Source organism: Salmo salar, chromosome ssa04 (genome assembly GCF_905237065.1).
Source record: "Salmo salar chromosome ssa04, Ssal_v3.1, whole genome shotgun sequence".
NCBI lineage: Eukaryota > Metazoa > Chordata > Actinopteri > Salmoniformes > Salmonidae > Salmo > Salmo salar.
The window spans coordinates 56,683,878-56,700,953 of NC_059445.1; the positions used below are offsets into that span (position 1 = coordinate 56,683,878).

The window sequence follows — 17,076 nt, forward strand, 5'->3', positions numbered from 1 at the left end:
GGATCCGAAATTGAAAGCCGCCGCAGCCCAAGTTATTGCAGTGGATGGCCAGTTTCTTCCGAGGGTGAGTGACTGGCGATACCCCCATTTCCAAATCAAGTATAACCTTTTGTATCAAGTGTCGCACACACAGGGTAACTTTGAGAGGTACTGTTGCTGTCCCAACAGTAAGTGGGAACTGTTCTTCAGCTGGCTCACACCCATCTGTTGGGGGTGCACCTGGAATAAAATGCTCAAACAAATGCAGCGGAAGGTCATCAGGCAGGACTGAAAAAACTGGGACAGCTACTATCCCACTTAATGTTCTCGGTCCGAGAAGTGCCCTAGTCATCTACCGGGTTTTCCCCTTTTGAACTCCTCTACGGTAGGAGGCCACGTGGCCTACTGGACCTCGCCAAGGACGTGTGGGAAGCCCAGCCAACCCCCTTACGCAGCATGGTAGGGCACATGGAGACGATGAGGGAGCGGATGACACCCATATGGCCAGTGGTAAGGGAATGCCCAAAGCACCCAAGCCCAGGTTTACAATCGGGGAACCGAGTCCAGAGAATTCCAAGTGGGAGACAAGGTGCTGGTCTTAATCCCCGTGGCAGAAAGTAAGTTCCTGGCAACATGGCATAGGCCATACGAGCTGATAGAGAAGCTAGGACCTGTCAATTACCGCGTAGCCGGGGAGACGGAAACCCCAACAGATTTACTATGTGAACCCATTGAAGAGGTGGCACGAGAGGACAGCCTTGGCCGTGTTGTGGTCAAAATCTGGAACGTCGACAGTACCAGTGGTGGTCCCGAGCAATGAGGACCTTGATCTGGCCCAGAAGCAAACGCTCCGGGAGCTCGTTGATCGGAACACGGCGGTGTTCTCCGAGAAGCTGGGCTGCATGACCCTTATTGAACACCACGTCTGCACCTGGCCCGGGGAAACGGTACGACAGAGGCCATACTGGATCCCCGAGGTCCAAAGGAAGGCCATGAAGCAGGAAGTGGAGGCTATGCTGAGGATTGGGGTCATCGAAGAGTCCCACAGCGCATGGTGCAGCCCCATTGTGTCGGTGCCCAAACCGGACGGTAGCCTGCCCATCTGTAATGACTTCCAGGGTGTGAATGACATCGAATGTTCGACGCCTACCCCATGCCGAGCTCATCGACCGATTGGGAAAGGCTCGGTACATCAGCACCCTCGACCTGACCAAAGAATATTGGCAGGTACCATTGGCAACCTCCTCCCGGGAGAAGACAGTGATTTATTTCGACACCGGGCGGCTTATATCAGTACCAGGTGCTCCCATTCGGACTCCACGGAGCCCCGCCCACGTTCCAGCGCCTGATGGGCCGAGTCCTCCAACCCCACCAACAGTACGCAGCAGCCTATTTGGATGATATCATCATCAACAGCCAAGGTTGGGAAGATTACCTGACGCGCGTCAAGGCGGTACTGGATACGCTCAGGGAAGCCGGGTTGACAGCAAACCTCAAGAAATGCAAGCTAGTGTTCGAGGAGGTGCAGTTCCTGGGGTATTTGATCGGACGGGGGAACGTCAAGCCCAGGGAGAGGAAGGTCCACGCGGTACGTGACTCTAGCCTTCCACTTACAGATCTAACCGGGAACCGCCTTCCGAAAAACAGTGAAATGGATGGGCAGGATTGAAGCGGTGTTCAGATGCCTGAAGGAAGCGCTGTGCTCCCATCGGATTCTCGTAACACCCGATTTCCAGGTACCGATGTTGGTCCAGACAGACGCATGCGACACGGGTCTAGGAGCCGTCCTGTCCCAGGTACACGATGGGGTGGAGCACCCCATCGTGCACATAAGCTGATACCAAGAGAAAAAAGGACTTGATTGTTGAGAAAGAGTATCTCAGGTGAAGTGGGCGCTAGACACTCAAGTATTACCTGTTGGGCACCCACTTCACCCTGGTCACAGACCATGCTCACCTGGTCTGGATAGCCAGGGGAAGGGACACAAACAATCGGTCACCAGGTGGTTCTTGTCCCTTCAACGCTTCTCTTTTTCTGTTGTGCACAGGTCAGGGGTGAAGCATGGGAACGCGGATACCCTATCGAGAAGGGAGACATACGTCACAGTGACAACAGCCCCCTCGCCAACAGAGCTAAAAGGGGGGGGGGGGGGTTGGCATACCGGGGGGAGACTCATCGAGGCCTAGTGACAGATGGAGTCTACATCACGTGGCGATGGCTCCCTCTGCTGGATGTGCCAGGTCTCAACGGGCTCTCTGGCCAGGACTATTTGGGGCTGATAGTGGTTTGTGAGTAATCAAGGGTATGATTGCTCACCTGCTGGACGAGTCCCATAAAGCTGCCAGAAGGGCAGCACACGGGGGTGGGGACTGGGGAAGAGAGGTTATTCCCATATAGTTGTGTGCAGTACCAGAGATAATGGAGGGAGCTAGTGTAACCGATGTGAAATGGCTAGTTACTTAGCGGTGGTGCGCACTAATAGCGTTTCAATCAGTGACGTCACTCGCTCTGAGACCTGAAGTGGTTGTTCCCCTTGCGTTGCAAGGGCCGTGGCTTTTGTGGCGCGATGGGTAACGATGCTTCGTGGGTGTCAGTTGTTGATGTGTGCAAGGGTCCCTGGTTCGAGCCCAGGTTGGGGCGAAGAGAGGGACGGAACCTACACTGTTACACTTGGTTTTGTTCTCCACAGGATACAGCAAGAATTTTTTATGATTTAAATTAACACCTTTAAACTAATACAAGTCTGTCTGTTTTGTGTAAACGTCTTGACCAAACCCCCTGGTCTGCCACAGTAGACACAGTTCTTAACCATTCTGTCATAGCTGTCCCTGCAGCCAATATAGCTCGGCCTGGACATCATGATACACATATAAAATGTGTACTGGGCCTCCTAATGGTGTTGACAGCAGGATAGCAATGGAATGTGCCTTAAAACAGAAAAAGACATGCCTCTATTATATGGACTGGTGACATGTATGATTAACACAAGAACCAATGCAAATGTTTAAATAAGATAATATTATACACTCTCTGAAGCAGACACATGAGGACATTATTCATTAATATAATCTAACAAATCATAGATCCTATTCTAAAATATTATAATTATGTAAGATTATAAATTCACATCAACAGGGGTTTTCCAATTGTCAGAATAGGTAATTCATGCTTGAACAATCTGCTCCATTCCATGAGGGAGTTCTATTAACCTGAGCCGCGGTGGATCATTCTATGACCGGTGACGTGAACGGGAAGGAAGGAGCCCATCCTAAAAAAAAAGGCAGCATGGTGCAACATCCAGAATCATAACATCTCTTTTCCATAAAATAAATGTTCGAATTTTCTAAATAATTTTAATTGGGAAGACGGGTAACGCGTTTTTATCAAAAGCAGTCACTTTTGCATGTGACAACACCATACATAGCTGGAAAACTTCCCTCGTTAAATAACAAAAATAAAAACACCGAATCCTACTCATTACTCCACGTGCTTAAACTAGCCTAGGCTGCGTCACTTTTGTGGGTTAACTCGGGCCAGATCGAATCCCCTCACTCCAAAAACGAACGCCCCAACAACATCACTTTGACTGTTGCATTTAATTGATTTACGTCACAACCTATCTGAATACCGGAAGCCCAAAGTTTTTTTATCTGGGGAAAGGAACACTGTTCCATCATATGCTTGCGTGGGAGATGTAACAAGTGTGTGTAGTGCACCAGTACGACGCAAGTGTCAAGTTTGGAATGAGTTTGTAGGATTTTTTGCAGAGGAAAAGGTTCCACATGCAACAGAAACAACAATATAAACAGTATAATTTCCTCAAGGGTGATTACATCGAATCGCTGATCTTCGCAGGGGAGATAATGTGGGAGCAAGATGAATTCGAAAAACATTGGAAGAATGAATTTCCTGACGGAGAAGCACCTAAAATGGATTTAGCCTCGGTGGAAGATGTCGAGACAGAGCTGGAGAAATGTAAATCGAATCTCAAAACGCTGCAGCAGGCGCTGTTGGAGGAGAAATTCAAGGTGATATATTTCCAGACCACCATTGCTCGACAGAAGAAAAGTTATGACAAGGTTATGTGGGAAGACGGTAAAGACGAAAACTTGAATATTGAACCTTTATTATCAAGGACAGAAACGGAAAGAAAATCGCTGAGGACAAACGAAAAGCTAGACAGTGAAAGTATGAAAGTTCTTGGGAATGGAAGCATGAAACTGCAGACGCCAGGCAACAAAGGCACCAAACCAGAGCCGCCGATCAGGATCAGTAGCAGGACAGGTAAACCTATACCCCCCGCGCCCCCGCGCAAGTCCAGCTTCCAGAAACATGTGAATACGATCTCACCAGAGCTCTCTCAAGCGGATGGAAACTGCATCGGCCGCATAGGGAAATTGAATTCCGTGACCGACAGCAACAGCATAGAGGCCAGTGACCACGAATACGAGGATGCGGAGCTCAATGAGAATTTCTTAAAGGGCAACCTGGTGACCCCCAAAACGACCGTCAGAGACAGCCAGAGGTCGAACATCCACCAGGACTCCCTGCGCCCTTTGCGCCACAGCAGGGACTTCGACTCCAGTGATGATGGGAGGTTGTCTCCTTCCTGCATTCCTGCGCCCTTCAGGGCATCCCGTACCGGCGGGTCCGGGCGCAGCACTCCAGACAGACGTAGTGATGGCAACTTGAGCTCCGACCATGAAGACTCCTCTTCAGGTAAGATATCAATTTGTTTGGCCACATCAGTTGAGGTTTACACAGCCCTTTATCATGCATGTAAACCCGGAAAGAGCTATTTGTAAAGTCATTGTTTAATGCCATGGGCACCAATAAGACAATGATGAGAGAATGCTATCGATGTATTGCACTGTATGGCAGCAACATTGTAAGAGAAAGAGATCGTGGCTGTGTAGTGTTGAAAAAGGTGTTAAATACTTTCCATCAGGTTCCACAATGGCAGGTAAAATCATATTCTACATCGAAGCTGTTTTACAGTTCACACATGACAGTTCACACACGACTAGGTGAGAGGAAGGAAAAGGTCTTGGAAACATTTGTCACACATCACTCTGCTGTCGTCTGTGTCACATGTATCTATATAGTTCTGTGATGCACATGTATTTAAGGAAATATGTAGGAGTGGGACTTGAAATGGATGAGTGGCTCATTAGGGACAGTGGAGAGAGCAGAGCTTCCTCCTCACACTAATGACCTAGTGCCATATGTAACAGTGTAGGTTCCGTCCCTCTCTTCGCCCCAACCCGGGCTCGAACCAGGGACCCTTGCACACATCAACAACTGACACCCCACGAAGCATCGTTACCCATCGCACCACAAAAGCCACGGCCCTTGCAACGCAAGGGGAAACCCTACTTCAAGTCTCAGAGCGAGTGACGTCACTGATTGAAACGCTATTAGCGCGCACCACCGCTAACTACTAGCCATTTCACATCGGTTACACATAGCGATGACAATCTAAATGCCTGTGACACTCAGACAACATCAGCACTTAGCCTCTGGAAGTCGGGGTGCTGAGGGAATTGTTACAACCGATATAGCGGTCTGTAGCGAGGGCAAAAATATATTTGTTAGAACATTTACTTTTTTCACAAAAGTAGTGCACCGGGCCATTACTAGTCCTGTGTTATCTGTAGCGAGGGCTACATTGTTAGGGAGGAGAGACATGTATCTTGTCAGTATATCCATAATCTTTGCTCCAGCTAAACTTGAAGAGGACAGTAGGTCTAACTACTTACAAAAAGCATGTTTAATTTTTTTGTGAAATGTGGTGTTCTGATGATGGTTTACAAAAGTAAGTAAATGGCAGTATGAAATGAAACCCAAACCGGCTGAGCGCGTGCGTCATCGTGCATAACTGTATTATGTCCCCCCACACCAAACGCAATCATGACACGCAGGTTAAAATATCAAAACAAACTCTGAACCAATTATATTAATTTGGGGACAGGTCGAAAAGCATTAAACATGTATGGCAATTTAGCTAGCTTGCTTGCACTTGCTAGCTAATTTGTCCTGTTTAGCTAGCTTGCTGTTGCTAGCTAATTTGTCCTGGGATATAAACATTGAGTTGTTATTTTACCTGAAATGCACAAGGTCCTCTACTCCACCAATTAATTCACACAAAAAATGGTCAACTGAATCGTTTCTAGTCATTTCTCCTCCTTCCAGGCCTTTTCTTCTCTTGACTTTATATTGCGATTGGCAACTTCCATAAATTAGGTGCATTACCGCCACTGACCTTGTTCGTCTTTCAGTCACCCACGTGTGCATAACCAATGAGGAGATGGCACGTGGGTACCTGCTTCTATAAACCAATGAGGAGATGGGAGAGGCAGGACTTGCAGCGCGATCTGCGTCACAAATAGAACTGACTTCAATTTTTGCCCTTGGCAACGCAGGTGCTCGTTGACGTGCGGGAGCAGTGTGGGTGCAATTATTGAATAATATAGATTTCAAAATGTATTTTGCGATGCGAGCGGTGTGGTCAGCCTGTTAGACTGAAAGATATGAGGTCATTTCGTCAAACTTGAGGCTCTCCATGCTTATTAGTTGCTCATTCAACATATTTGCTTCTACTTAACATTTTACATTCCCTGAGATCAACCAGAAATGTTTCCTTGGCCAAATATTACCAGATTTTTATAAAAAGGCCACACGTGGTCTCTCGTTTCTGCCTAGTCAAATTTTGCAGAGGCAAGAAGAGTTGGGTAGGTCTGCTTTGGTTCAGTCCGGAGTGCACGCACCTTAACTCCGCCACTTCTTACAATGTTGCTCATTTAGTGAAGTTAGATCATAGCTGAATCAATGTCTTGGAAGATCACAATGATTAATTAGTATTTTACATATCATAACCAAAATATAATGGCATAGTATAACGTTACTCTTACACCAAAAACAGACATTTTAGGACATTTAACTCATGTGGCCAAAACTCAACAGTTGGGGTTCTGACAAATGTTTTTATTCATGTATGCTACAATGTCCCACAGAGTAAGTCATCATTATGTCCCACTATTGGGTATTTTAAATGTGGTCGCCAGCCCCCCAATATTCTCTGTGGTATGTCAGTTGGTGTTAAACGGCTCGGGAATGTGTCAGATGCAGACCTTTTCCTTCAATGAGCTGTTGGAGTCAGTTGTGTTGTTGAGTGTGCTCAGCAGGAAACAGTTCTAAAAGAAAATTACAAATGAGTCATTCTGAGAGCAGGTTACCTCACAAGGCCTGTCTTTGTGTACACTAAGTGAAAGACTGAATGTGTTCCCAAAAGAAGGCATAAAGGTTGGCCAGTTAGAGATGAGTGTTTGCAAATTTGTACTGCATCTTGAGTGTACAAAACATTAGGAACACTTTCAGAACATCCTCAGAACAGCCTCAATTTGTCGGGGCATGGACTCTACAAGATGTCGAAAGTGTTCCACAGGGATGTTGGCCCATGTTGACTTCAATGTTTCCCACAGTTGTCAAGTTGGTTGGATGTCCTTTGGGTGATGGACCATTCTTTATACGCACAGGAAACTATTGCGTGTGAAAAACCCAACATTTCTTGACACTCAAACTGGTGTGCCTGGCACTTACTACCATACCCCGTTCAAAGGCACTTGCAGTGCATTCGGAAAGTTGTCAGACCCCTGGACCTTTTCCACATTTTTGTTATAGCATTATTCTAAAATTGATTACATTTTTTCCCCCTCATTAATCTACACACTACCCCATAATGACAAGTCAAAAACAGGTTTTTATAAAAATATGCAAAATTATAAAAAATATTACATTTACATACAGTACCAGTCAAAAGTTTGGACACCTACTTATTCAAGGATTTTTCATTATTTGGACTATTTTCTATATTTCAGAAGACATCAAAACTATGAAATAACACACATGGAATCATGTAGTACCAAAAAAGGTTTGGGCTGCAATCTGAGGTGCAGATAATTGCAGATTCCTGAGGCTGATAACTCGAATGAACTTCTCCTCTGCAGCAGAGGTAACTCTGGGTCTTCCTTTCCTGTGGCGGTCCTCATGAGAGCCAGTTTCATCATAGTGTTTGATAGTTTTTGCGACTGCACTTGAAGAAACATTCAAAGTTCTTGAAATGTTCCGGATGGACTGTTTCTCTTTCCTTATTTGCGCTGCTCTTGCCATAATACGGACTTGGTCTTTCACCAAATAGGGTTATATCTTCTGTATACCACCCCTACCTTGTCACAACACAACTGATTGTCTCAAACACATTAAGAAGGAAAGGAATTCCACAATTACATTTTTAACAATGCACACCTTTTAATTGAAATGCGTTCCAGGTGACTACCTCATGAAGCTGTTTGAGAGAATGCCAAGAGTGTGCAAAGCTGTCATCAAGACAAAGGGTGGCTACTTTGAAGAATCTAAAATTGATTTTGATTTGTTTAACACTTTTTTGGTTACTACATGATTCCATATGTGTTATTTCATAGTTTTGATGTCTTCACTATTATTCTACAATGTAGAAAATAGTAAAAATAAAGAAACCCCCTTGAATGAGTCGGTGTGTCCAAACCTTTGACTGCTACTATAAGTATTCAGACCTTTTACTCAATAATTTGTTGAAGCACCTTTTGGCAGTGATTCCAGTCTTCTTGGGTATGACGCTACAAGGTTGGCACACCTGTATTTGGAGTTTCTTACATCCTTCTCTGCAGATCCTCTCAAGCTCTGTCAGGTTGGATGGGGAGTGTCGCTGCACAGCTATTTTTAGGCCTCTCCAGAGATGTTCGATCGGGTTAAAGTCCGGGCTCAGGCTGTGCCACTCAAGGACATTTAGAGACTTGTCCCGAAGCCTCTCCTGCTTTGTCTTGCCTGTGTGTTTAGGGTCGTTGTCCTTTTGGAAGGTTCTCTCATCTCTACAGAGGAACTCTGGTGCTCTGTTAGAGTGACCATTGAGTTCTTGGTCACCTCCCTGTCCAAAGCCCTTCTACCCCGATTGTTCAGTTTGGCTGAGTGGCCAGCTCAAGGAAGTGTCTATGTGGTTCCAAACTTCTTCAAATTTTAAGAATGATGGAGGCCACTGTGTTCTTGGGGACCTTCAATGCTGCAGAAATGTTTTGGTACCCTTCCCCAGATCTGTGCCTCGACACAATCCTCTCTCTGAGCTCTACGGACAATTCCTTTGACCTCATGGCTTGGTTTTTGCTCTGACATCCGTTGTCAACTGTGGGTCCTTTATATAGATAGGTGTGTGCCTTTCCAAATCAATGGAAACAGGATGCACCTGAGCTCAGTTTTGAGTCTTATAGCAAAGGGTCTGAATACTTATGTAAATAAGGTATTTCAGTTTATTTTTAATACATTTGCAAACATTTCTAAAAACCTGTTTTCGCTTAGTTATTATGGGGTATTGTATGGATTGAGGAACAATTGATTTAATACATTTTATTATAAGGCTGTAACATATAACAAAATGTGGAAAAAGTGAAGGGGTCTGAATGCTTTCCGAATGGACTGTATGTCATGGTGCAATAATGTTTTGTATTTGTATCTATTATGGCTCCCCATTAGCTGCTGCCAAGGCAATTTTTAGGACTAACTTATTCCTTGCTACCCATTCCGAAACTAACTGCAGCTCTATAAGTGTTGTCATTTGTCGCTGTAGTAGCTGACGTACAGTGTTGAGTCATCTGCATACATAGACACACTGGCCTTACTCAAAGCCAGTGGCATGTTGTTAGTAAAGATAGAAAAAAATCAAGGAGCCTAAACAGAGACCCTGGGGAATTCCTGATTCTACCTGGGTTGTTTGAGGCTTCCATTAAAGAACACCCTCTGTGTTCTGTTAGACAAGTAACTCATTATCCACATTATAGCAGTGGGTGTAAAGCCATAACACAAGTCTTTCCAGCAGCAGACTATGATAATGTCAAAAGCTGCACTGAAGTCTAACAAGACACACCACAATCTTTTTATCATACATTTCTCTCAGCCAATCATCAGTCATTTATGTAAGTGCTCTGCTTGTTGAGTGTCCTTGCCTATAAGCGTGCTGAAAGTCTGTCAATTTGTTTACTGTGAAATAGCATTGTATCTGGTCAAACACAATTTTCCCCAGAAGTTTACTAAGGGTTGGTAACAGGCTGTTTGGTCGGCTATTTGAGCCAGGAAACGGGGCTTTACTATTCTTGGGTAGCGGAATGACTTTAGCTTCCCTCCAGGCCTGAGGGCACACACTTTTCTAGTAAGCTGAAATTGAAGATCTGGCAAATAGGAGTGGCAACATCATCCACTATTATCCTCAGTAATTTTCCATCCAGAATGTTAGACCCTGGTGGATTGTCATTTTTGATCGACAACAATAATTTCCTCACCTCTTCCACACTGACTTTATGGAATTCAAAAGTTTGGTCAGATATACTTGGATGTATAGTGGCAACGTTTGTTGCTGGCATGTCATCCCTAAGTTTAATTACTTTTTCCATTGGCAAGATAAGCAAAGTAGTTGACAATATCAGTCGGTTTTGTGATAACTGATCCATCTGATTCAATGAATGATGGAGCTGAATTTTAAGGTGCTCTAAAGCTTTTTACCATTCTTTATATCATTTATCTTTGTTTCATAGTATTGTTGATTTTTATTTAGCTTAGTCACATGATTTGAATGATGTTTGAATGATGTCTGTGAGTATAACTGAACTTATTTGGCAGGCGAAACCCCGAGGACAAACCAACCAGGATTTTGTTTTTGAGGTCAGTCTCTTTTCAATGGGATTTCTTTGGGAACCTAGATTTCAAAGGCAGTTGCTTGCAGTTCCTATCGCTTCCACTGGATGTTAAGTCTTTAGAAATTGGTTGACGTTTTTCCTTTGTGTAATGAAGAAGTACGGCTGTTCAGAACGATGCTCGAGGGAAGTGTACTGTTTGATAGAGGCGCGTGACCAGAAAGCACGCTCCACATTGTTTTCCTCTGGTAGTGAACGCAGTTTATTCCGTCTTAAATTTTAACTATTATTTACGTAAAAAAATACCTAAAGTTGTTTTAGGAAAGTTGTTTGAAATGTTTGCACAAAGATTACAGGTAATTTATGAGATATTTTGTAGTCATGTGGCGCGAGTTGGAACCAGTGTTTTTCTGGATCAAACGCGCCAAATAAATTGACATTTTGGATATATAATGACGGAATTAATCGAACAAAAGGACCATTTGTGATGGTTATGGGACACATTGGAGTGCCAACAGAAGACCTTCAAAGGTAAGGCATGCATTATGTTATTTCTGACTTTTGTGTTGTGCCTGGCGGGTTGAATTCTGTTAGTTTGTTTGGGGTGCTGTCCTCAGATAATAGCATGATTTTGCTTTTGCCGTAAAGCCTTTTTGAAATCGGACACTGTGGTTGGATTAACAAGAAGTTTATCTCTAAAATGGTGTATAATACTTGTATGTTTTGAGGAATTTTAATTATGAGATTTCTGTTTGAATTTGGCGCCCTGCAATATCACACTGGCTGTTGTCGGGTTGGGACGCTAGCGTCCCACATATCCCAGAAGTTAATGGGTGCGTGAATATTAGTAACTGGAATAAGCAATTTCATAAATGTCAAGTGTAGCATCTGGTTGCTCCTCATTTACACACCATAGACCAGCAAATATTCTTTACATCAACGTATGAATCACCTCAACTTGTTCTATGACCTCTTATACACTATATTAGGCCCAGCCTTTGGAACTTTGGTTTTCCTAGATATGGCTATTATATTGTGATCACTACATCCTATGGATTTGCATACTGCTTTAAAGCACATTTCTGCAGCATTAGTAAAGATGTGATCAAGACATGTTGACGATTTCATTCCTGTGCTGTTTATAACTACCCTGGTAGGTTGACTGACGTCCTGAACCAGGTTGCAGGCACTGGTTACAGTTTGAAGCTTTTTTTTATCCAGATACTGACTTTTAGCACTTGGTGGTCTATAGCAGCTTCCCACCAGAATGGGCTTTAGGTGAGGCAGATGAACCTGGGATGCTGGCCTTCTAGGCAGAGTTGCAAAGAAAAAGCCATATCTCAGACTGGCCAATAAAAATACAAGATTAAGATGGGCAAAAGAACACGGACACTGGACAGAGGAACTCTGCCTAGAAGGCCAGCATCCCGGAGTCACCTCTTCACTGTTGACGTTGAGATTTGTGATTTTCAGGTTCGATTTAATGATGCTGCCAGTTGCAGACTTGTGAGGCGTCTGTTTCTCAAACTAGACACACTAATGTACTTGTCCTCTTGCTCAGTTGCGCACTGGGGCTTCCCACTCTTTCTATTCTGGTTAGAGCCAGTTTGCGCTGTTCTGTGAAGGGAGCAGTACACAGCGTTGTACAAGATCTTCAGTTTCTTGGCAATTTCTCACATGGAATAACCCACAAATTCTGATGAAGGCCAGTTTTATTGCTTCTTTAATCAGAAAACAGTTTTCAGCTGTGCTAACATAATTGGAAAAGGGTTTTCTAATGATCAATTAGCCTTTTAAAATGATAAACTTGGATTAGCTAACACAACATGCCATTGGAACACCGGAGTGATGGTTGCTAATAATGGGCCTATGTAGATATTCCATAAAAAATCTGCCGTTTCCAGCTACAATAGTCATTTACAACATTAACAATGTCTACACTGTATTTCTGATCAATTTGATGTTATTTTAAATGGACAAAAATGTGCTTTTCTTTGAAAAACAAGGACATTTCTAATTGACCCCAAACGTTTGAACGGTAGGTTATTTCTACTCTATCTACCAAACAACTGACAAGGCATTCTGTTTTGGTTAGCCTAATGCTATTATAACTGGGTTAAACTGAACAACATGGCTGCTGTACTTCTCACAAGTGTTCCTTTGGAAGAGTGAACAAACCTGTGTTTGTTACGTTGCTGGAGATTCCTTTTATATCATGTTCATAAGACAAACTGTATTTTTCCCCTCCTTTTCCACGTCTCCCTCCTCTCAGAAATGCAGGGCCTGTCGAGGCCCATCCTGCTCTGCCTGTCTGCTCACAAAACAGCCAGCTCTAACTCGGGTGCGTGCGTGCGTGCCTGCCCGGCCATGGAATATTTTAGTATACTTAGGGGCAATTCCTCTGTAACAGAGTGATGCTAAGACAATTTTTTTTAAACTTTAAAATGTATGCCAAACAAACACCAATGATTGCAAAACAATGCATACACTACATTGCGAAGATAAACAATTTATACAAACCATACAACTCTCTGCACAAGGACAACTTATAAAGCTTCATTATGTAACTTTTTGGGGTGACCTGACAAAATTCACGTAGATCTTAGTTATAGTTCTCATTGAAATCAAGTCCATGAAGCGGTCAATTTGTTCTATGTGCGCTATTTCTATGCTTCCTGTGTTAAGTTTAGTTCTTGCGTCTTTTACTTTCGGTTTTGTACAGTTTCATCTTTACCTATTCATTTTATACAACAATTAGATGCAAGCCTCACAACTGAGACTCTTGTATAAACAGGGTTATGGTAATGTTATGGTAATGTGTTCCTTTATTATGGTAATGTGGCTGTATTGTCTCATGAGTTTCACAAAATTGTACCAATTAGACCAGTTCGTAGCTGGCTACTTCATCGACCGTTTATACATTCTCCAGAACATGAATCTTGTTCAGTTCTCAAATTCTGTGAGGTGGAAGAAGTTCCTTTATTCTCCCTATGAAAACTCACTCTCTCTCTCTCTACTGTCTGGCCATGAGGAAGAATCTCCTCCAGGAATGTACGACCTGAGATAACAGCAGCCTGGGTGTAAGAGAGAGAGGGAGAGAGAGGGGGATGGTGCTCGCTGTACACAAAGAGGGCAACGTCATGACAGTTTGTGTACACACACTTTGTACAGTATGTGTGTTGGAGCAGGGATACTCAATGTGATTGTGTGTTAGGGTGGACGATATGAACTACAATTCATATCACAATATTTTCCACTGTCCGGACGATAACAATATAATATCACAATGTACTGTACAATTTTTTAAATTTATTTTTATGAGCCCTTCAAAGTTAATAAATGACAGAATATTTATTTTAATCTTATAGAAACAGAAAGGGGGCATTGCAATTTCTTTTATTAAATTATATATTTTTTTACTTCTGTGGTAAACCTGTGCAAGCATGAAATTTAAACAAAGGTATATGAGTTAAATAAATGTGCAGTAAAATTAAAGTAATCAGGATGTAAAGAAAATTAAAACATTTATTTTTACATTTTTACTGCCTAATATAAGAAGTACAGTCTTTTTTTCAGCTTAACTCCGGTCATTATGGATTCAAGTTGTAAACCTTTTCAAACTAACTTTTTCAAGCATTAATCAGACATTCTGTATGTTTCTCAGTTCACCATGCAACAATTCACCTCCCTCTTCACAGCTTCTGTGACAAGAACAGCAGGCTATTGACAGTTTCTGGCTTAAAAGTTGCCCTGTGGCATGTGACCACATTGCCCCCAGTGCTAAATGCTCTCTGAGGGAGAACTTGTGGCAGGGATGCAGAAGTATTTCTTTGTCAGACAACTCACCTGAGGTTTGTTTTGGACAAATAATGACACATGCATCACAATTATTCAATAGAAATAACGTTGCATCTGCTGTAATTGCAACAATTTACAGCATGGACACTGTACATGATTACCCATTTAATCCATCTATAGATTTACATACAACTGTTGTAAGAGCTTTAGAAAATGGGATAATTTATTGAGTAGGCTATTTATTATTGAATGAGAGGGGGATAGATTCATATATTGAAACCATAGGCTAATGTATCAATTATAAATAAAAGCAATGTAATCCATGTAATGTTTGGATATTGCACATATTTACAAATATTATAGATTTGCATAGCTGTATATATTCGGCTTAACGTATAAGAACGATCAGGCAGTGTAGTCAGCTATAACCTTAGACGGAGATAAGGAATGCAATAGTTATTCTGCATTTTAAGTTGTTTTTAAGTTAGGTTATTTTTCTACCTAGCTCTGTTTTGGATGTTGAAACTTACCAATAGCAATGTGTAGCCTGTGTCCGAAACACCCTAGTCTTGTCCATTTGTTCAGCTCCAATGCTTTGACTATGTTCGATCCACTGTCGGTAGTCATACATACTTGACGCAACTCTTTCAAGCCCCAGGATGAAAGTGCCTCCCTCGTCCCAACTGCAGTTATTCCTCCCGTGTGGTCGTCTGGGAAACAAGAGGTCTAGAGGCATTTGCTTTGCAGCATCCAGTTGTCGTCCATGTAATGAATCGTGAGGCTAATGTATGGCTCTGCGGTCCGGCTTGACCATAAGTTGGCAGTGATAGAGAAGAATGCAGCGTTATGGATTTTGTTGGCAACTCTGTCTAGACATTCTGTGTAGAGTTCTGACAGACATGTTTTGCTGAAGTATTTACACCTTGGGATCTCGTATTTTGGGTCTAGAGGTGAAATCAACTTTCTGAAACCATCTTTCTCCACAGTTTGAATTGATTCCATGTCTTTCGCTATGTGATACATAATTGCACTCTTTATCTCATTCCACTTGTTACTCTTCTTGTCATAGGGAGTACCACTAACGAATGATGCCTTGAGTGATAGCTGAGTGCGGGTCTGGCTTGAAGATGTCTTGGGACTTGCTCCACTGCTCCGGGGGTTTGTTGCACGCATTCTGGTAGATTCTTCATATTATCGCACATGCAGGGTTTTCAGGCGGTGACAAAGATTGCTGGTGTTTCCACCTTTGGCTAGCACAATGCGTCGACACAACTTAAACAGTACTGTTGGTCGAGGTCTTAAAGCCAAACCAGTTTCCAACTAATTCTTTGTCATCCTGCAATTTTTTGTATTTTAAATTTAACCTTTTAACTAGGCAAGTCAGTTAAGAACAAATTCTTATTTACAATGACCACCTACCGGGGAACAGTGGGTTAACTGCCTTGTTCAGGGGCAGAACGACAGATTATTTTTTACCTTGTTAGCTTGGGGATTCGATCCAGCAACCTTTCGGTTACTAGCCCAACGCAAATCACCCTCAATAGCGTTATTTTACTTGTTTTCAGTCGTCCTCAATGCTTGATTTTTGGACACTTTTGCTAATTAAAGGAGTTTACTTCACTAAATGTTCGCGTACTCTGCAGTTACGCTTGTTTGTTTGTATGTTTTTAGTGAAAGATAAACATTTTGAACTCGCCCACTAGGCTGTATCACTCGACTGAAATTTTGAACGAAACAAAAACACCTTATTTCATACATTTGATTAATTTATCATGATATGCACGATATGGCAAAATCCATATCATGGTACAACATACCGGTATACTGCCCACCCCTGGTGTGTGTCAAACACCGACCGCGTATTACAGTACAGTAAGCTATATGGTAGTGCTGGGACGATACCAGTATCGATACTTGTTACTGTCGTGGCAAGCAAACAAAACGCCAAGCGGCTTTTACTACTTTAGGAAAACATCATTATGTTGTCATCCAGAGTCACATTCATTGATTTTCCAAGCTGAAGCACATCATATTTTACATACAGCAGGTTTTTAAAGGACCAAAGAGTTAGGTCTGCTTGGTGTTTTCATTTTAGCCATGGAATAAATATTGCGATTCTGGTATCATCACAGCCCTACTATACAGTGAGCTGAGGCATCTGGCCTCTGAGAAACATACACCCTCCCCCCTTTAGCACTATTTAGAGTTTCTCTTTCCAAACAAACGTAGACTACACATCACATAGGATCATTGATGTGGCTTATGTCATTATTTAGTTACTTTGCAAGGAGACTGTTGAGACATTTTCAATTATTAAAGGCATTTAGAGAATGTGCTAATATATGGATGCCAAGCTGCTTGGCTGTTACTGCCAGTTTTTTCTATGGCCTGTCTGTGGCGTTACCTTGGTGATCAGCGTGTCGTCGTGGCAGCTAGGCTGCTTCATGCAGTACCTCGTCTGCCTTTGTCAATATGAGCAGAAGATGGGCAGTAGCCCACTACACACCATAGCTTGCACCGAAGGTGTGAACTCTAAGCCCAGGCTTACTCTCTAAGCTGCTGAGCTCAAGTGAAGGCAGTTTGG

At 42.9% G+C, this 17,076-nt stretch overlaps 1 protein-coding gene across 3 annotated transcripts in view; it reads left to right on the plus strand.

Annotated features, from left to right (window-relative positions):
- The first annotated feature begins 3,621 nt into the window (after nt 1-3,621).
- LOC106603511 (active breakpoint cluster region-related protein) overlaps nt 3,622-17,076 on the plus strand; it is a 233,406-nt gene continuing 219,951 nt past the window's right edge. For 2 of the 3 annotated variants that reach the window (XM_045717124.1, XM_045717125.1), the window contains exons 1-2: nt 3,622-4,698; nt 12,967-13,035. In XM_045717124.1, the coding sequence (XP_045573080.1) occupies nt 3,762-4,698; nt 12,967-13,035 (1,006 nt within the window). In that variant the 5' untranslated portion in view covers nt 3,622-3,761. The remainder of the gene's footprint in view (nt 4,699-12,966; nt 13,036-17,076) is intronic. The other variant, XM_045717126.1, reaches the window with a different exon arrangement.